The sequence below is a fragment of the Pongo abelii genome, chromosome 18 (genome assembly GCF_028885655.2).
Source record: "Pongo abelii isolate AG06213 chromosome 18, NHGRI_mPonAbe1-v2.0_pri, whole genome shotgun sequence".
Taxonomy (NCBI): Eukaryota; Metazoa; Chordata; class Mammalia; order Primates; family Hominidae; genus Pongo; species Pongo abelii.
Window position 1 is genome coordinate 1,686,491 of NC_072003.2, and position 20,676 is coordinate 1,707,166.

The 20,676-nt window shown below is 50.5% G+C and overlaps 1 protein-coding gene across 9 annotated transcripts in view; it reads right to left on the bottom strand.

The window, feature by feature from the left end:
• IFT140 (intraflagellar transport 140) overlaps window positions 1-20,676 on the bottom strand; it is a 102,350-nt gene that overhangs the window by 70,584 nt on the left and 11,090 nt on the right. For 7 of the 9 annotated variants that reach the window (XR_008514773.1, XM_054534480.2, XM_009250291.3 and 4 more), the window contains 9 exons: window positions 14,056-14,177; window positions 13,764-13,906; window positions 11,186-11,361; window positions 9,513-9,604; window positions 8,778-8,884; window positions 7,716-7,861; window positions 5,786-5,989; window positions 4,915-4,987; window positions 2,462-2,553 (listed from right to left, as the gene is read on the bottom strand). Coding sequence is in view for 8 of the 9 variants with exons in the window: in XM_054534480.2 (XP_054390455.1) it covers window positions 2,462-2,553; window positions 4,915-4,987; window positions 5,786-5,989; window positions 7,716-7,861; window positions 8,778-8,884; window positions 9,513-9,604; window positions 11,186-11,361; window positions 13,764-13,906; window positions 14,056-14,177 (1,155 nt within the window). In the remaining variant the exon portion in view is untranslated. Of the gene's footprint in view, window positions 1-2,461; window positions 2,554-4,914; window positions 4,988-5,785; window positions 5,990-7,715; window positions 7,862-8,777; window positions 8,885-9,512; window positions 9,605-11,185; window positions 11,362-13,763; window positions 13,907-14,055; window positions 14,178-16,780; window positions 16,895-20,676 lie in introns of those variants that run through there. The other 2 variants (XM_009250292.3, XM_054534482.2) reach the window with 2 other exon arrangements.

Sequence of the window (20,676 nt, forward strand, 5' to 3'; positions counted from 1 at the left end):
TGGACGCCTGTAATCCCAGCTACTTGGGAGGCTGAAGCAGAAGAATTGCTTGAACCCTGGAGGCAGGGCTTGCAGTGAGCCAAGATTGCGCCACTGCACTCCAGCCTGGGTGATAGAGCGAGACTTTGTCTCAAAAAAAAAAAAAAAAAAAAAGGTATGTCATTTGGAATGTGTGAATGTGAACTTATTTGGAAAATGGGTATTTGCAGTTAAGGATCTTGAGATGAGATCATTCTGGTTCAGGATGAGAGCTAAATCCAGTGGCAAATACATAAGACAAAACATAAGACACAGAAGAAAAGACACAGACACGGGGAAGGCAGCCATGTGAGGACAGGGCAGAGGCTGGATCGAGGTATTCACAGACGATCCTTCAACAATGCAGGGGTGTGAGGGGCCAACCACCTTGCCGTTGAAAATCCTCGCGACACTTTTTTTTTTTTTTTTTGAGACAAGGTCTTGCTCCGTTGCCCAGGCTGGAGGACAGTGGCGCAATCATAGCTTACCGAAGCCTTGACGGCCCAGGCTCAAGCCACCCTCCTGCCTCAGTCTCCTGACTGGCTGGCACTATAGGTGTGCGCCACCACACCCAGCCAATTTTTTTTTTGTTCTTTAAGAGATGGGTCTCAATATGGGGCCCAGGCTGGTCTCAAACCGCTGGGTTCAAGTGGTCCTCCCACCTCGGCCTCCCTAAAGTGCTCAGATTACAGATGTTACTGCACTCAGCCTTTATATAACTTTTGACTTCCCCAAAACGTTAACTACTAACAGCCTATGGTTGACAACAAGACTTACCAATAACGTAAGCAGTTGATTGACACATATGTACATGTTGTATGTATCATATACTGTTTTTCTCACAATGAAGTCACCCAGAGAAAGGAAAATGTTATTAAGAAAATCATAAGGAAGGGAAAATATGTTTACTATTTGTGAGGTGGAAGTGGGTCATTATCGAGCTCTTCATCCTCATCATCTTCACTGAAAAGGCAGATGAGGAGGAGTTGTTGATCTTGGTGTCTCGGGGTGGCAGAGCCAGAAGAAGTGTGCGTCTAAGTGGCCCCTGCAGTTCAGACCTTGTGGTTCAAGGTCAAGTGCACAAGCCAAGGCCCAGCAAAGCCCGCCAGCACCACCTCATGCTGGAAGAGGCAAGGGCAAGTTCACCCTCAGAGCCTCCAGAAGGCACCAGCCTGGACAGCACCTGGACCGCAGACTTCTGGCTTCCAGAACTGTGAGAGAAAAAATGTCTGTGTCGGAAGCCCCTCAGTTTGTGGTAATTTGTTCGGCCAGCCACAGGAAATCAACACACTGTGTCTGCCCCCAGGTTCCAGCCAGTGTGTGTGGGATGCAGACAGGGCAGCGGATGCCTGACTTTACTCAGAAGGGAAACTCTTGGCCGGGCGTGGGGGCTCACGCCTGTAATCCCAGCATTTTGGGAGGCCGAGGCAGGCAGATCGCGAGGTCAGGAGTTCGAGATCAGCCTGGCCAACATGGTGAAACCCCGTTTCTACTAAAAATACAAAATTAGCTGGGCGTGGTGGTGCACACCTGTAGTCCTAGCTACTCGGGAGGCTGAGGTAGGAGAATCGCTTGTACCTGGGAGGTGGAGGTTGCAGTGAGCTGAGATCATGCCACTGTACTCCAGCCTGGGTGACAGAGCAAGACTCTGTCTCAAAAAAAAAAAAGGGAACCTCTTAGAGGTCGCCCTGGCCCTCCCACAAGATACATGCAGGAGACAGCCTGGCTAAGGACATTATGTCCTGAACTGGAGCCACCGAGCCAGCCGTCAGGGTGCACGTTAAGCCCAGCAAGGATTTATTTTCTTTTCATAGCCCCGTGTATTCAAAGTCCTGCAAAGTCATCCTTTTCACTGCAAAAGGTCCTTGCCCTGTCTCCAATTTCTGAAGTGACAGCCATAGATTGAACAGCTGTCCCAGGATTCATTTTTACCATCAAGCACCTGATGCAGGAAATCCCATCTAGCGAGGTGATATGGTTTGGCTCTGTGTCCCCACCCAAATCTCACAATGAATTGTAATCTCCAGTGTTGGAGGTGGGGCCTGGGGGAGGCGACTGGATCACGGGGGTGGTTTCTCACAGTTTCCTAGTGTGTTCTGTGATAGAGATCTGACAAAATCTGGCTGTTTAGAGTGTGGCCCCTCCTCCTTCGCTCTCTCTTCCTCCTGCTTCGGCTATGTAGGATGTGCCTGCTTCCCCTTCGCCTCCCACCACGATTGTAAGTTTCCTGAGGCCTCCCCAGCCATGCTTCCTGTAAAGCCTGCAGTAATGTGAGTCAACAAATCCTCTTTTCTTTATGAATTACCCGGTCTCAGGTAGTTCTCTACACAGTGTGAGAAAGGACTAATACCCTTAGGTGAAATCAATAAACAGGCTTTGGCTCAATTGAGAGGCAGGATTTCAAACTCTGCTCTGGTTTTCTTGCCGTGGAGCAGCAACTTACCTGCCAGGTTCGAACTTGAACTCGGTTTGACTCCACCGTGTAAACGTTTTCTTCATGCATTGCTAACACAGGCGTCTCACACAAGAAGGTCCCTAAAATGAAAGACGAACATCAGGATGGCGGCCGCTCATCTGCCAGACTTGCTGGGAGTTTCAGCAGCATTCCCACACACAATCCCTAATTAATCTCATCCTCACCACAGCTTCACAGGGGTGCGCTATCTGCACCTCACAGATGAAGAAAATGAGGCTCTGAGGCACAGGGAACTGTCCACGGCCACGGCTAGCAGTGGCAGCGCGTGCAGGTCCTGGGCTGATGTGGAGACCCCATGCTGGGCTCTGGGCTCCCTGCCCTGCACCCCTCCCATCTGGCAGCTGGTGCTCCCAGCAGCACAGCATCTATGACAACACACCCATTTAAGCAAATGTCTGCTCATTTTAGGTGGAACTTTGGTGGCCACAAGCCCTGGTCCCTGGACCTAACTATTAGGGTTGGTGCAAAAGCAGTTTTTGCCATCAACTACAATTACTTTTGCAGCAACATAATAGATAAGAATCTAGAGGTGGGCGTGGTGGCTTACACCTGTAATCCCAACACTTAGGGAGGCTGAAGCAGGTGGATCACATGAGGTCAGCAGTTTGAGACCAGCCTGGCCAACATCGTGGAATGTTGTCTCTACTAAAAATACAAAAATTGGCCAGGTGTTGTGGTGCATGCCTATAATCCCACCTACTTGGGAGGCTGAGGCATGAGAATCGCTTGAGTCCAGGAGGTGGAGGCTGCAGTGAGCCACCATCACACCACTGCACTCCAGCCTGGGTGACAGAGCAAGACTCTGTCTCAAAAAGAATCTAGTTAGGGAGATGACAATATACACAAAACAAAAAATATCCCAGCACCTGCTGTGTTGGTCCTACTGGGGGAAATAAGAAGTTCACCCTTACTCCTAGGGAGCCTACAGAGGAGAGGAGAGGAGATGTGAAGTGTCGGTACAATCCTGGACAGAGTGTGAAAAATGTTATGAGAGAACTTTAGGCAACTAAGTGTTAGCGGAGAAAAAAAGTGTGGGAAAGATCTGAGGCAGAGGCGGAAACTAGTGATGGATGTGCCTGAAGAGGCAGGGGCGTTCAAACACATGAGGGGACAACCGCCCTGGGAATAGCATGACACGAGGCCTCCTGTGTGGGCAGGCAGCTGAGGGGGCAGGGTTGGTGAAGGTGATAACTGTGGAATGGGGGGAGCTGAGCAGCACATTCTGGCGGTGGGGCCACTGCAATGCGCTGGGAAATGTTCCCTAAAGATGCCAGGTCCTGCTCCCTGGCATGCGTGAATATTACTTTATATGGCAGAAGATGGTAAGGTCTTGGGATGGGGAGATTATACTGAGTTATCCTGGTAGGCCCTAAATATAGTCACGAGAATCCCTGTAAGAGGGAGGGAGGCAGATTTCAGACCAGGGGCAATGTGACCAGAGAGACAGAGACTGGAGGTTTGTGACAACAAGCCAAAGACTGCTGGCAGCCACCAGAAGCTGAAACAGGTTCTCCCCTGGGGCTGCAGAGGAAGCGTGGCCCTGCTGACGTGATCACTTCTGTCCAGTGAAAAGTGAAACTGATTTGGGACCTCCGGCCTCCAGAACTATGGGAGAATACATTCCTCACATCTTTGTCTGAAGCCACCAAGTTTGTGATCCTTTGCTACAGCTGTCTCAGGAAACTCCCACAGACGTGCTGAGGAGAGCAGGACGAAAACAATGGCCAAGACCGGGCGCGGGGGCTCACGCCTGTAATCACACCACTTTGGGAGGCCGAGGCGGGCAAATCACCTGAGCTCAGGAGTTCGAGACCAGCCTGGCCAACATGGTGAAACCCCGTCTCTACTAAAATATAAAAATTAGCCGGGCGTGGTGGTGAACGCCTGTAATCCCAGCTACTGGGGAGACTGAGGCAGGAGAACTGCTTGAGCCCGGGAGGCGGAGGTTGCAGTGAGGTGAGATCGCACCACTGCACTCCAGCCTGGGCAACGATGGTGGAACTAACCGCAGAGAGCTGGAGAGATCTTGGGGACCTAGAAGGGTGTTTGAGATTAACGGAGCACGTCTGAAGAGCCACCTTGAAGTTTCAGACAGAGGCTGGCCTTGGGTCAAGACACCACAGGTCTCACTGCTGTGCATGGTCTGGAAACATTCCAGAAGATGGGAGGCAGCCATCCCCTCCCTGGAAGGAACCCCACAAAAGCACTGTGGTTGTTCCGGCCCGCACAGCAGGCCCCAGGATGCACTGGCAGCACGGGGCCACAGCTGCAGCCCTGGCTCTGGAAGTGCAGGCACTGGCACGAGGGTCTCCCCAGCCCCTGTGCCAGCCCTCAACTGCACCACAGTGGCCCTCTCATTAGGCAGGGAGGAAATAAAGCCAGGTAGTGGGAGTGCCTCTGTTGGGGTGAAAAGAACCCACCTGCACTCCGTATCGCGGCTCCAGAAAGCTCGAAGATCGCCACCTGCCTTCCGTTCCAGACTGCGACAGCATCCTGAAAAGAACAGTGGACATTCAAGGTAAAGGGCGGGAAAAGTGATGTGCAACTGTACACCCCACTGCACACTTCCAAAGCCTCCTCTAAACACTTCCGAACGCTGCCTCTCCGTCACCCTACAACTATGAGATCACTGGGTCGTCTGTGGACGGGCTGAGGCTGTTTTCCATGTTATATAAGATATCCATGGGTTTTATTATGATTCTTTTCTTTTCTTTTTTTTTTTTTTTTTTTTTAGGTTTGGGGAATGGCAAAGAAAGTATCCCTCTCTTTCCTTTATTTACTTTTTAAATTTATTTTTTAACTTAAATTTTTTTAATTTATAAGGGTACATGGCAGGTGTATATATTTTTATTATTATTTTCTTTTTTTTGAGACAGGGTCTCACTCTGTCGTCCAGGCTGGAGGGCAGTGGCGCGATCTCAGCTCACAGCAACCTCCACCTCCTGGGTTCAAGCGATTCTCCTGCCTCAGCCTCCCAAGTAGCTGGGATTACAGGCATGCACCCCGACGCCTGGCTAATTTTTGTATTTTGGAGTTTTAGCATCTTGGCCAGGCTGGTCTGGAACTCCTGACCTCAAGTGATCTGCCCACCTCAGCCTCCCAAAGTGCTGCGATTACAGGTGTCAGCCACCGTGCCTGGCCTATATTTTTATTATGATTTTCTTTATGAATATAATGTACACGGATATCCAGGAAATAAGAGAATCTAGGATGGAACTGAGAGTGGCCTAGCCTGCCATCTGGGGCCCTTCTTCTGTCTGTGTCCAACCCACGGGTCCCCTCGGCAGTCACCTTAGTGGCAAACACCCCACTGATGTGCATGTCGGTGCGCAGGCTGTGTGCGACCCCCGTGGACAGGAAGCACACATTCAGCAGACTTGGGGAGACCTGCACGGCGGCCACTTGCTGGTGGAAGTGTGACGACATGGCCCGCTCGCTGAGGATGGCCACGGAGATGACGTTGTTCACTGCCAGCAGGTTCTTCCTGGAACCCCACTTCATTTCCAAGTTGCAAGAGAAAGAGCCAGATGTGTGAACAGAGCAGGAGAAAGATGCAGTCAGGAGAATACTTATACATACGAGAACTCAGAAACCATTTCCAAGTACCATTGTTCTGGACTTAAAAAATGATCTCAAGAAATGTCTTATAAAGGTAAAGTGTGTGCTGTGTAGAAAGACTTTAAGACACTGATGCTCAAGAGTTGTGATTGGACAGGCAGCACTTGTATGTCTGTTCTGATGGGAAGAGCGTCTTCTAGAGTTTTTCTGAGTGTGACACACTTTTCTGAGTGTGACATAGGGATGTTTATGTTTTTTATAAACAGACAGGAAGTTTACATAATGGATTAAATTATCCATCTTTCCTCTGCTGATGTGAAATGTTGGTTTCATAATTTTATATTAAACTTCTAAATCTATCTAAAAATAAATAAAGAGCTATGCAAAATAGGAAAGTATAAATTCCATATAGGAAAAAACCCAGACATCAGAAACTGCTCTGAAAGGGCTCAGATGTTGGACTTAGCAAAGACTTCAAAGCAGCCACTGGAAACCTGGTGAAGGAGCTGAAGGAAAGCAGCCCGGTGAAGTGAAGGAGCTGAAGGAAAGCAGCCCGGTGAAGTGAAGGAGCTGAAGGAAAGCAGCCCGGTGAAGTGAAGGAAGCTACAATGACAGTGTCTCATCAGGTAGAGAACAGGAACAGAGAAATCATGAGAAAGAACCAAATGCTGCAGAGAAATTAAAACATCCTCACACAAAAACTTGTACACAAGTGTTCATAACAGCATTATTCAAATGTCCATCAGTTGATGAATGGAGAAAGAAAACGTGGTCTGTTCACAGCAGAGAATGTGATTCAGCCATGAAAAGGAGCAAAGCATTGACACAGGCTACAATCTGGAGGGGCCTTGAAACCTCAGCTCAGTGGGAGCCGCCGGGCACAAAAGACCAGGTGTTGTGTGATTCCATTTCCATGAAACATCCAGAATGGGCAAATCCTTAGAGACAGGAGGTAGATTAGTGGCTGCCAAGGGCTAGAGAGGGGAAAATAACAGCGACCACTAAAATGTGCAGATTTTTTGTGGCAACGAAACTGTTCTAGAATTCACTGCAGTGATGTTTGTAAAATTGTGAATATACCAAAACCACTTTGTATATATCGTGAGTTATATCTCAGTAAAGCTCTTTTTCATATAGATAGAGAGCTAGAGATGGAGAGGGAGGGATGGGTTCGTGGGTAGATATATATTATAACTAATACAGGTCCACAATCTCTTATCTGTAATTCTGAAATCCAAAAGGTCTTTTAAAATGTCTTATTATTACTTTCACATAGTCTTAAGTTGAATAACTGATAAAAATAGGTTCTTTCTTTTTTTTTTGAGACAGAGTCTCACTGTGTCTCCCAGGCTGGAGTAGAGTGGCGCGATCTCGGCTCACTGCAAGCTCCAGCTCCTGGGTTCACGCCATTCTCCTGCCTCAGCCTCCCGAGTAGCTGAGACTACAGGCACCCGCCACCACGCCCGGCTAATTTTTTGTGTTTTTTAGTAGAGACAGGGTTTCACCGTGTTAGCCAGGATGGTCTCGATCTCCTGACCTCGTGATCCGCCTGCCTTGGCCTCCCAAAGTGCTGGGATTACAGGCGTGAGCCACTGCGCCTGGCCACGGCCTCCACTTTCATGCAGCAGAAAATGAGTGCACCGAACACCCTTGGAAGCTGTACCTGGATTTGCGTGATGTTTCCTTGGAGCTCGGTAGGGGTCTGAAGGGCCCACCTGTCCTTGCCCTCTGCCCCAGGGCTGCCCAGGAAGCCTGGTACTTTTCTCCACATGGCTACTCGCCCTCTGTCAGTACCAGCGGCCAGAAGACCTACAGGCAGAAAAAAACTGCATGTGAACAGAGTTAAAAAAAGGGAACAAAACAGCAACAAGCTCTGTTCTCTGACCCCCTTCTTCAAAGCATCAGCCCTCGCCTAGTCTGGTGCCTCTTCACCTCGTCCGTGGCTGCATCTTTCTGCCCAGGTCCTTGCCACCCTGACCTCACAGTGCTAGTGCGGGGGTGGTAGGGGATGCTGCTCTCCCAGCTTTCCTAGAGGCCAGTCGGCCTGGCTCGGGGCTGCCCCGTGCTCAGCACTCAGCAGGCACTAGAGACACGGCTCTGGCTCACCTCCTAGTCTCCTGTGCTCTGGATATGCATATGCACACATACACACACGTGCATGCACACACACGCACACACATTTCCTGCACTGTCTTTCCCGTGGCATTTCAGGAGGAACAGAGATCAATGAGCAGGAATCGGTTTGCTTCTTTTTAGACGGGGTCACGCTCTGTCACCCAGACTGGAGTGCACTGGCACCATCTTAGCTCACTGCAGCCTCAACCTCCCAGGCTCAAGCAATCCTCCCACCTCAGCCTCCTGAGTAGATGGGACCACGGCTGTACACCACCACACCTGGCTAATTTTTGTATTTTTTGTGGAGATGGGGTCTCACTATGTAGCTCAGGCTGGTCTTGAACTCCTGGGCTCAAGTGATCCTCCCTCCTCAGCCTCCCAAAGTGCTGGGATGCAGGTTGCCATACTTCTGACCAAACCCCTTGGCCTTCACGTGGGATCACAAAGCTCTGCTGTTGCTTGCTTGCCCTTGCCTGACTATTTGAATGGCTGTGAGTTACCAAGTTACCATTGTGTGAGTAGCCTCCACATTCACTACAATTATTTTGCAGCTGGAGTACAATGCTTGTGGTTGGTTCTGTTTCTCTTGTGCCAGGCCAGGAAGCCTCACCTTTTACTTTACAGTAACAAACACAGTTCATATTCTCTCCTTTCTCAAAGCCAAACTTCTCATCTGGACTCAGTATATAATTCTCTCCTCGTTCTATGTCCCAGAATCTACAACAGAAGAAAGCAAGCCCCATGGAGGGCCTGTGTTAGAGGCGTTTCCCTCTGAGGGGTTTTTGAACCTGTGGAGCGAACATTAAAAGTCAGGAAAAAGACATAGTTCATCAGACTCCTGATACGAAAACGAACACTGCTGTTACATTTAGGACGTTTTACGTCCTGTTTATAATGAAAGAAAGCAGTTGCTGATAGACGATGGTTTGTATATGGCAGGAGGTCACCACGAGAACACAGGAACTGCAACCCCACAGAGAGCACGAGATGGCCCCAGGCAGCACACTGAGCTAATGCAGCAGGCAGCAGAGACCAGAACGACTGATTCTAGTTACGCCACACTCCGAGAAAGCAGGCAAAGAGATTCCACGGGCAAACACCAGGGCAGAGCCACCTGGGGGCAAAGGGAGCCCCGAGGGAGTGCAGTGGGGCGGGCAGGGACTCTTGGGGTCTCTTAATGCTCAGCTCCTCAGTCTGGGAGCTGGTGAATGGGTATGTCCAGTATGTGAGCAGTCAGCATCATATGTGCATTTTACATATGCTACATTCCAACACAAAGCCGACTTAGAAGAGCCTGTTCCTCAGGGAACTCTCATCAAGGGGCACTAGAAAGGCAGACTCTCACCTGAGGGCAGCCTCCCCAATGGCCATCACGAGAAGGCTGCCTTCAATCAAAGCGATGTCTGCCTGGCGGCCGGTTTTCCCACTCAGCTTGACCTGTGTAAGGAAACAACCGAGCAGAGGCACTGTGCTTGCCGAGACGGCCTGTCCCGGCTTCAGAAGCCTGGAGTCTCTGGTCCTCAGTGACTTTATGGAGACTCACCAAGTGGGGGAAACGTGGGACCAAATGATGGAAACTCTGTGAGGTAGCTTTGAGTTTTGAGATGTATGGGCCGAAGCAAACCACTACTCTTGTACATTAAATAATGGCTACTGGGCCGGGCGCAGTGGCTCACGCCTGTAATCCCAGCACTTTGGGAGGCCGAGGCAGGCAGATCACGAGGTCAGGAGATCGAGACCATCCTGGCTAACACGGTGAAACCCCGTCTCTACTAAAAATACAAAAAATTAGCTGGGCATGGTGGCGGCCGCCTGTAGTCTCAGCTACTCGGGAGGCTGAGGCAGGAGAATGGCATGAACCCGGGAGGCGGAGATTGCAGTCAGCTGAGATTGGGCCACTGCACTCCAGCCTGGGTGACAGAGCAAGGCTCCGTCTCAAAAAAAAAAAAAAAAAAAAATAATAATAATAATGGCTACTGAGCACACCGCGTGGGCAGGTGGCCATCGGTGGACACGCTCTGGAGTGATCACTAAGTTGAGCTGGTGCTCCCTGTTCATCCAACCACATGCTCTGGGCAGGCCTATCATCCCTGTTTTGTAGAGAACAAACCTGGCCAGGGCCCACCAGCCAGTGAGGAGCTGAGCAGGGTATTTAAAGCAAGGTCTGTGGACTGAACTTCATACCCCAAACTCATATGTGGGAGCCCTAACCCCCAGCGCAACTGTACTTGCCTTCAGGAGGTACTTAAGGTTAATGAGATCATGGGGTGGGTGAGCCCTGGCCTGACAGGGCTGTGGCCGTGGAAGGAGACACCAGAGCTGGTGCTCCCTCTCCCTCCCTGCCCTGTGAGGATGCTGGGAAGAGGTCCCTGCAGGCTGCTCGATGTGGGACATCAGCCTCCAGAACTGTGACAAACGTCTGCTGTCACGTCACACAGTCCGTGGTAGGTTGTTACGGTGGCCCAAGCTGGCCCTTGTGACGAGGTCCCTGTGACTAGTGCCCGTGTCCTCAGCCGCCCTTACAGGGCATGTAAAGGACCGAATGAACACTGACTGAGGAAAAATCAGCTCTGTCATCTGCAAGAGCATCTTTAGGGAAAGTTCAGTGGCCTCCAAGGAGCAGGGATTCCTGTGGAACAAACCAGCTGGAAGACGGGGATACGGTCGCCTGCCCGCTGAGTTCTGCAGGTGGAATGAGAGGCTGTGCAGTGAGTGTGACTCTCTTACTTGTGCTCCAGGTCATGAGGGGTGCAGCTTGGGGGTGCGCCCAGGCTGTCTCCCATCAGGCCCCACATCCACCCAAAGATGCAGGAAAATCTCCATCTCTTTTGTTTCCTTCACCTATGAATTGAATGTGGTATGATAAATAATGACACCGCTAGCTACGTTAGCCGCCCTAACACAGTTGATAGGCTTTTTTTCAGTCTTGCTATCCAGAAGAGAAAGGGCCGTCAACCAGGCCAGAGAGAACCTGGCCCAAGCTCCCCAGCATGAGCCCCCAAGCCCACTCCCACTCACCTTCATCACTTCTTCTGCTTTGCCCTCAGGAGGCACTGTGTACAGGGACAGCCGGAGGTTCTCCGTGACCACCACCAGTGCCTCCCTCTTCTCCATGTAGAACAGCATCTGAATCGCGCTGTCTGCGGACACCACTTGAGTGGTCTTGCCCTTCTCATCCACATAGTGCACTGTCCCTGGGGGCAAACGTGGGGTCACTACATGAGGAGGCCCTGGTTTATCTGCTTCCCTGACCCTCACCAGCAGCCATTTCTATCAACTTAAGGACATTTTCAAAGCAAAGCATCTTCAGTATAAGAACTTAAAAATGGGCCGGGCACAGTGGCTCATGCCTGTAATCCCAGCACTTTGGGAGGCCGAGGCTGGTAGATCACCTGAGGTCAGGATTTCAAGACCAGCCTGGCAAACGTAGTGAAATCCTGTCTATACTAAAAATACAAAAACTAGCCGAGCGGGCGTGGTGGTGTGCGCCTGTAATCCCAACTACTTGGGAGACCTAGGCACAGGAATCACTTGAACCCTGGAGGTGGAGGTTGCAGTGAGCCAAGATCATGCCACTGCACCTCCAGCCTGGGCGACACAGCAAGACTGTCTCAAAAAAAAAAAAAAAAAAAAAAAAGAACTTAAAAATGAAGCATGTGACCTGACCTTACAGGCTGCAACCTCCACTTCATGGGTTCAGCTCAGCCTCAAGCTGTCTCTATCAATTCCTTCTCTGCCCGTCTTGGAGGGTTTCACGTCCACATGCTGACCCTGCAGATCTGGCAGCCTCGGAGCTCTGTGTCCACCTCATACCCTCCACACGCTGAGGCCCTAAATGACAAGCCCTCTCTGTGGCCACTACTCCCTGTCCTTTCTGCCCCAGGTGTCGCTGCTGTGCCGTCTGCCTCCTGCCAGGCTCTCCCTGGACCTCCCTCTCTCAACCTCCACAAGCTGTTCCTGGCCTAAGCTACAGGACTCAACTGTACCCAGCCTGGAATCCCCCTCCTCCTGCCCTGCCTGAGCCTGCTCCGATGCTGGCCAGCCACTCTGCCTGCAGGCCCTGTGTGAGCTCGGGGACTCAGGCTCATTTTGGCTGCTCTGCAGGAGACTCCTCTGGGAGCCTTCTTACCTGCCCCTCCCCTCTCATCTTTTTCTCGATGGATAACGAGTTCTTATTTGTATTATTCATTCTTTTTTCAAAAGACAGGTTCTCGCTGTGTCAGCCAGGCTGGAGTAGAGTGACATGATCATAGCCCACTGCAGCCTCAACCTCCTGGGTTCAAGTGATCCTTCCAACCAGGCCTCCCATGTGACTGAGGCCGCAGGCACCACCACAGCCAGCACAAGCTCTTACCCAGCTGAAGAGTTCAGGATTACCTAGAGGTGAACTGTGACACCAACTAGTATTTAGTAAGTGCACAGTACGTGGCAGGCTCAGTTCCAAGCATCTTTACAGGTGATAACTGGGTAAACACCAGTATTATCCCCATTTTCCACATAAGGACGTGAGGCACAGCGATGAACTCACCCACAAAGCCTACAGCTCCCGGACAACCGGCAGGAATTCGCAGCCCACACGCCACCAGAGCCGGGCTCCTCCCTGGCAGCACCCCCTCCTCTAGGTGACCATCGCTTCTTCCTTGTGGGCCTCATCTCTCGACCCCCTTCTCATTAGCCTTTCTGGGGGGCCCCTATAATGGCACGCCCCCTCCTTGCCATCTCACAGTGCTGTGCCCACTCGGATGTCCCCACTGGGATCTTCTCAATGTCCCCCCTCCATTAGCTCTATGTCTTCACCTTCTAAAATGAAAGATTTCCCTTATTTAAAAATTACAAAAACCACACAGCCCCGTCTGCTCTCATTTGCTCTCTTCTTCCTGTCAAGATCCGGCTGCTTGGTGAAACCGATAGCAAAAGCCTCCTTTCTCCCAAGACCCAGCCACCTCTGTGTGGCTCTCATCTCCTCAGCCACGCCAGCAACCCACACACCTGGGCTAGTGTCACATGGCTGTAAGAGATGCACTTTTTCTTTTAACTTCATATTGCATTTATTCTGGCCTTGGCTGGGCAGCCTGTCCCCCTCGTACAGTGAGGAAGAACGGGCTGAACACCAGCCACACGGTGCCCAGCGCTGACCTCCCCATGAAGGCTGGCCGGGGGCCACAGGCTGGAGTGCACCCCCTGCCCTGCTCACACCTCATTCCGACACCCTAGCTAAGTACCTGGCATACAATAGGTGCTTGATAATTACACAGACTGAATACCAGGGGTGCCACCAAAGAATTTTCCCAAAACTGTCTCTGGTGCCATGCAGTCAGCCTGTAAATGCTGATTAAAAGCCTCCTCATGAAAACCCTTCAAACACAAGCAAAGCTCAACTTGTCTATTAGAACAAAGCGAGGGCAACGTTTCAACACTGGATGGACGGCTGCAGAGAGCGGCTGCGGCACTCCGCCTGGCACACGTCATCCTTCTGTGCAGCCTGCTGCTATCAACGTTACTGTTGTATGCAGAAACACCGTCTGTGAGTTTAAAATCCCTACCAGACACCCCTAAAATGCTAGGACCCCTGAGACTCACAACCAGAGTTCCTCACCGTCCATCAGACTGACAAAGAACAACAGCCCCTCGTGAGACCCCATCTTCAGCAAACTTCCAGAGCTGCTCTTCTTCCAGTTAAACATGTCCAGGGCTTTCTCATCACCGCTCACAGCTGCCTTTGCCAACTGAACCAGGTCCCTGAAAGCAAACACGACATGAAGTCAAGATTCTTCTGCCACTCCTACAGCACCTCAGGGCTGGGGCCCCTCCTGGGTCAGAAGCAGCCCGCTTCCCACTTCCCCCGAGGTAAACACACACACGGGACACGGGGCAAGCCCCACACTTACTCGCCAGGAGGGGGGAGCCGGAAGATGCAGTGCGTGAGGTGTTTCCCATACTCGTGTTTCAGCAGGGGCGTCCCTTGCACTCGGCCCCTTTGGTCCAACCTCCACAAGAGCAAGACACCAAGCTGGAAAGACCCAACACCACGTGGTAGGACAGGTGTCCTGGCAGAGTGACTGGTGGGGGGACAGGTGTCCTGGCAGAGTGACTGGTAGGGGGACAGGTGTCCTGGCAGAGTGACTGGTGGGGGGACAGGTGTCCTGGAAGAGTGACTGGTGGGGGGACAGGTGTCCTGGCAGAGTGACGGGTGGGGGGATAGGTGTCCTGGCAGAGTGACTGGTGGGGGGAAAGGTGTCCTGGCAGAGTGACTGGTGGGGGGACAGGTGTCCTGGCAGAGTGACTGGTGGGGGGACAGGTGTCCTGGCAGAGTGACTGGTGGGGGGACAGGTGTCCTGGCAGAGTGACTGGTGGGGGGACAGGTGTCCTGGCAGAGTGACTGGTGGGGGGACAGGTGTCCTGGCAGAGTGACTGGTGGAAGGCAAAAGTTAAACTGTGCAACAGGACACACGCATATTCCTTTTTTAAAAAAGTTACAAAACTACTGTGTATACACCATGAAAATTTCAAACAATTCAAAAGGCTTTAAAAGAAAGAACTACAAACTCTTCTACAGAGCGTCTCCACATCTTCATGCCTAGACATAGCAATTGCTATATATTCAACTTTTTAAAATAAACTTTTTTTTTGAGACGGAGTCTCACTTTGTCACTCAGGCTGGAGTTCAGTGGTGTGGTCTCGGCTGACTGCAACCTCCGCCTCCTGGGTTCAAGCAATTCTCCTGCCTCAGCCTCCGAAGTAGCTAGGACAACAGCTGTGTGCCACCACACCTGGCTAATTTTTGTATTTTTAGTAGAGATGGGGTTTCACCACGTTGGCCAGGCTGGGACACCACGTGACATCTGGCCGCCGTATCTCCTCAGGCTGCTCTGGGCTATGACAGTGTCTCAGGCTCTTTGTCTTAAGGCCCTGGACAGTTCGAGACCTGCTGGCTGGGTATATCACGGGATGCCCCTCCACTGGGATTGTTGATAGTTTTTCTCACAGTTGCCGGGGTGGAGGGCTTGGGGAGAACGAGCCTTCTCTGCATGCTACGTCCCCATGACTTGTCACTGCCGGCATCGACCTTGATCACCTGGTGGAGGTTGTGCTTGTGGGGTCTCTCCACTGTAAAGTAGCTCTTCCCCTGGATCCCCCTCCATCCTGTACTGTTCAGAAAGAAGTCACTCTCTGCAGCCCATACTTGAGGAGTGGGAGATACGCCCTACCCTCAGGGGTGGAGCATCCCTGTAAACCACCCAGGCTTCTTCAGCATGGGAGATTTGCCTCTTCACCATCGTTAACTCATTCATTCAATCCTGTGTTTGCATCAGGGTGGACACGTGGGTATTTACTTCCCACGCTGGGTTATCATCCAAGGCTGCTTCGTGTATTCTGTTGCTCACATTGTGCCAGCTTTAAGCTCTCTAGTAGGCCTCTCTGTCCCTTTGATGCGCCCCCATTACCTGGGTTTGGTGAGCACTTCCTTTCTGGTGCCCTAAGATTACCTAGGTTCATTTTTCAAAAATTTTTCTTTTTTTTTTTTTGAGACCGGGTCTCACTCTGTCGCCCAGGCTGGAATGGAGTGGTGCAATCACAGCTCACTGCAGCCTCTGCTTCCAGGGCTCCAGTGATCCTCCCACCTCAGCCTCCCGAGTAGCTGGGAATACAGATGCTCACCACCACAGCTGGCTAATTTTTGTATTTTCGGTACAGATGGGATCTCACTATATTGCCCAGGCTGGTATCAAACTCCAGGGCTCAAGCAATTTTCCCACCTCTGCCTTCCAAAGTGCTAGGATTACAGGTGTGAGCCACAGCGCCCGGCCTAGGCTCATTTTTCTATTCCAGTCATGGAATCAGCCATTTCTCCAAGGAGCCATAGTTGTTTACTGAAGAATGGGGTAAGAAGCGAAGTCCTCGTGCTGGGTACACTGCATGCTCAATTTAAAATCATCACAGTCGCAAATGCGCGGCACAGACAAGTGCGAGTGAAGTTCCGGGAAGGGGAAGACGGCTCCACAGGGACAGCTGGCGGGGCCTCCCGGGACTAGGGGATGCGGTTAGGCGGCGCCCAAGGGCAGCATCTCAATCTGAGTCCATGTGCATGGCTCTTCTGCTCTGACACCAAGCACTCCCCAGGGGACGCTTCCTGGCCCAAAACTGGGGGGCACTTTAGCCCACAGTACGATCTTCCCACCACCTTTTCAGGCAGCACTGACTCCAATCTCCCCAAATGCTGGATAACATGGTTTTTATTGTACACAGGAAGAGTATTTTCAAATAATGTCAGATTTAACGGAAACTTGCAGGCCGGGTGTGGGGGCTCACGCCTGTAATCCTAGCACTTTGGGAGGCCGAGGCGGGAGGATCACAAGGTCAGGAGATTGAGACCATCCTGGCTAACATGGTGAAACCCCGGCTCCACTAAAAATACAAAAAATTAGCCAGGGGTGATGGCGGGCGCCTGTAGTCCCAGCTACTCGGGAGGCTGAGGCAGGAAAATCGCATGAACCTGGAAGGCGGAGCTTGCAATGAGCCAAGATGGTGCCACTGCACTCCAGCCTGGGCGACAGAGTGAGACTCCATCTCAAATAAATAAATAAATTAATTAATTAAATAAAGGAAACTTACAGACCAGGCTCGGTGGCTCACGCCTCTCATCCCAGTACTTTGGGAGGCCGAGGCAAGCAGATCACGAGGTCAGGATTTCGAGACCAGCCTGGCCAGCATGGTGAAATCTCGTCCCTAGTAAAAATACAAAATTAGCCAGGCCTGTTGGTGCATGCCTGTAGTCCCAGCTACTCGGAAGGCTGAGGCAGGAGAATCACTTGAATCTGGGAGGTGGAGGTTGCAGTGCCATTGCACTCCAGCCTGGGCGACAGAGTGAGACTCCATCTCAGAAAAAAAAAAAAAAAGGAAACTTACACAACAAACCTCTAAGAAAGGTTTTGCAAGATCTAAAATAGCATGTGGCATGTAAGTACACGTCATAGGAATAGTGTATATTATCATATGATTCTTGACTCTAACAGCTTGATGAAGACAAGAATAAAAACACTAGGCAGCCCAGGCACAATGGCTCATGCTTGTAATCCCAGCACTTTGGGAGACCGAGGTGAGCAGATCACTTGAGGTCAGGAGTTTGAGGCCAGCCTGGACAACATGGCCAAATCCTGTCTCTACTAAAAATACAAATATTAGCCGGGCGTGATGGTGCATGCCTGTAATCCCAGCTACTTGGGAGGCTGAGGCACAAGTATTGCTTGAACCCAGGAGGCAGAGCTTGCAATGAGCCAAGATCCCGCCACTGCACTCCAGCCTGGGTGACAGAGTGAGGCTCCGTCTAAAACAAACAAAAACAAACGAACAAACAAAACCACTATTGGTGTATTCGTGTTTAGTAATTTTTTAAAAATATTTTAAAAATAATGCTTGCATATTGAGAAAAACCCCCACCTAATGATAGAAATGAAAATGAATGAACCCCCCTCCATCCCCCTCCCAGCCTCCTCCCTGGAGCCGAGAACCGCGGTGGCTCCCGTGTCTGCAAAGCATTTTATGCACACCACATCCTCAGAGGCACTCATTCCTGTGCCCTTCATGTGTCGTCTGCTAGTTTTTTGTTTTGCTTTGTTTTGTTTTGATTTTTTGCACAAGTGACTTAAGAGATCTTTATTAGCACATACGAGCTTCTAGCTGACCACTTAACCAGCATTCTCAACAACATCAGACAGGCTGATGTCCAAGTTTCCAGGCTGCCACCTGGAATGTCCAAGTTTCCAGGCTGCTGCTCTGGGGGAAGAGGTTGTTGGATGCAAATGTTTAGAGCACCTGCACCCAAAAGCAGAGATCTCTGCTCAGGAAGATGAAAGTAAACCCTCGTTCTGAGAGAGGGACAGGTGTCTACTATCAAGAGCTCAACTTCCACCAACTCAGGGGAAAGGAAATCACAGGACGCAATGAGTCAAATATTCCTGATCCTTAGGTTTCTGCCCAGTGATCCTGGAATGTGAGCATGAAGTACAAGACGTAGAACTGAGCCCAAGGCGCCTCCACCTCCTTGGCTGCACCCTCTGCTCCTCACCCGTGACTCTAGCATTGAGCTGCCCCCGGGTCCAGGCTTGGGTCTTCTCTGCCTTCATTTTTTATACCTCTCACCACTCCTGAGGGGCGTCTCTCCACCATCTGTGAATTCTACGTTATTTCACACAGTATAATTTTATACAGTAAAACCCTAAAGAAAAGCTATCTCAAAGGTGAGAAACCAGCTCTCCTTGTGAAGAGCCAGAGTTAAGTGGACTAAGGGACTAATGGGAAAGTGGCGTGCACTGGATGAGCGTCTTGGGGGTGCATCATGGCATCAAAGTGCGAGTTAAAGTGGTGGGTTCTCCAGCAGCACGTCACTGGGAAGCTTTGCTAAAGGCTGGCTGGCCCCACATCAGGGTGCGCATCAGGTGAGGGTTTACTTGACCCTCAGACTTGGCTTCGTAGGAGTTCCCCAGAAGGCTTGAGTGGCCTGGCCCGTCTAACATTCTCTCCTCTTCTCTACTGATGGGACTTCTAAGGACACTTAGTGTGAAATCCCTTTCTAGGGATCGCCCACCTCCCTGGTTACTGCTGATTGGTGCACTGTGGGCACTTGGCCCGAGCTGGACGTTGAGGCCCCTCCCTGAGTCTGGACTTGGGACAGGGAGCAGGAGCAGGCCATCCTAACCTGGCCATGCTCTCTTGGGAGACTGTGGGATACCCCAGCAGCCTCTGGTTAAGTGCACTTTTAACTTCAGCTGGTCTGGGCTGATTCCACCAGTAACCACAACAGGGTCTCTGGTGGAAGAACAGGGAAGCCCCTGGCACCAAGTCTGGGGAAGAGATGTCTCTGCAGTGTGGAGTTCCGAGTGTTGTTCCCTCGTTATTACTTCTCTTCCTGCTTGAACTCATTATTAAATTAGTTCCAGCACAATCTTAGATTTTCTTAGAAGGATTAGGCATTTCTGCTCTTAAATATTCTGACTCACAAGACTTGATCAACTGATACCTGGGTTTCATTTTATGCCTGGATAATCTATTTTGCTAGCTGTTTCTATCTTTCTTTTATTCAAGAGATGGGGTCTTGCTATGTTGCCCAGGCTAGACTCAAACTCCTGGGCTCAAGTGATCCTCCCGGCTTGGCCTCCCAAGTAGCTGGGACTACACGTGCATATCACCATGCCTGGCTTACTTGTTTCTCAATACAGTCAAGCTGAGAATTACAAAAGTCAATGATCCTGGGTTATTTTATACTAATGTGGGGTTGTCAGACAGTTCCACTGCAGAGAGTAGGAAAGATCGCCAAAGAAGTAGAAATCTGGGGACAGGCCGATGTCGTTACGTGGGAATTAAACAGAAAAATGGAAGAAAAATCATCCAGAAAAAGGGAACAACCTGATAAAAAAAAATTGGTGAATAATATGATTAGAAATAGAAACACAAGCCAGGTGCAGTGGCTCACGCCTGTAATCCCAGCACTGTGGGAGGCTGAGGTGGGCAGATCACGAGATCAGGAGATCAAGACCATCCTGGCTAACACGGTGAAACCCCGTCTTTACCAAAAATTCAAAAAATTAGCCGGGCGTGGTGGCAGGCACCTGTAGTCCCAGGTACTCGGGAGGCTGAGGCAGGAGAATGGCGTGAACCTGGGAGGCAGAGCTTGCAGGGAGCCGAGATTGCGCCACTGCACTCCAACCTGGGTGACAGAGCGAGAGTCCGTCTCAAAAAAAAACAGAAACACAAATGGCTCCTATAAATGATATTCATCCTTGATAGCAAGAGAAACATAAATGAAAATTCTAAGAAGCACTTAGACCCACCAGGGAACTGTTCTGGATGAAAACACTCTGACATACTACTTTCCTAAGCAGTTCTGCTACGCAGACACAACTCTCTAGGGAGAGAGGCTGGTGTGCACTATAAGCTGGTCCAGGCCCCAAGGACAGTGGTTTGGGCATCTGCTAAGCCACAGGGCATGCCCTGGGACCCATCTGCACCCCCTTCTCGGTGCTTTCTAAATGTACACATGTGCAAAATGGCAAAAGCATAAGGTTACTCACTGCACCATTGTCTAATCAGCAAAAGATTGAAAACCACCAAAATATTAATCAACAGGGGGCTGGCTCAGTAAATTACAACATTCATATAAAGAAGAGCCGGTTTAAAGAAAACAAGGAAGTTTACTATTTACCCATATGGAAGAATTACCAGGATACGCTGTAAAATGAAAAAAGCAAGAGACATGACAGTGTGTATAGGACGCCACCACTTATGTGAAAAAGAATGAGGAAATCAGGAGACAATGTCCTCTGCGTGATATTTCTGCCAAAAACGTTTGAAATGAAAGTATTATGAGGAGACAAACACAGCCAACTTGAGTGAGAGTCTATAAAACAACCAGTCTACATCCTCAAAATGTAAATTTCATGAAAGACCAAAAAAAAAAAAAAAGAAAGGGAGGAAAAAAGGAAGGAATGCAGGCAGACTAACCAACCAACTGA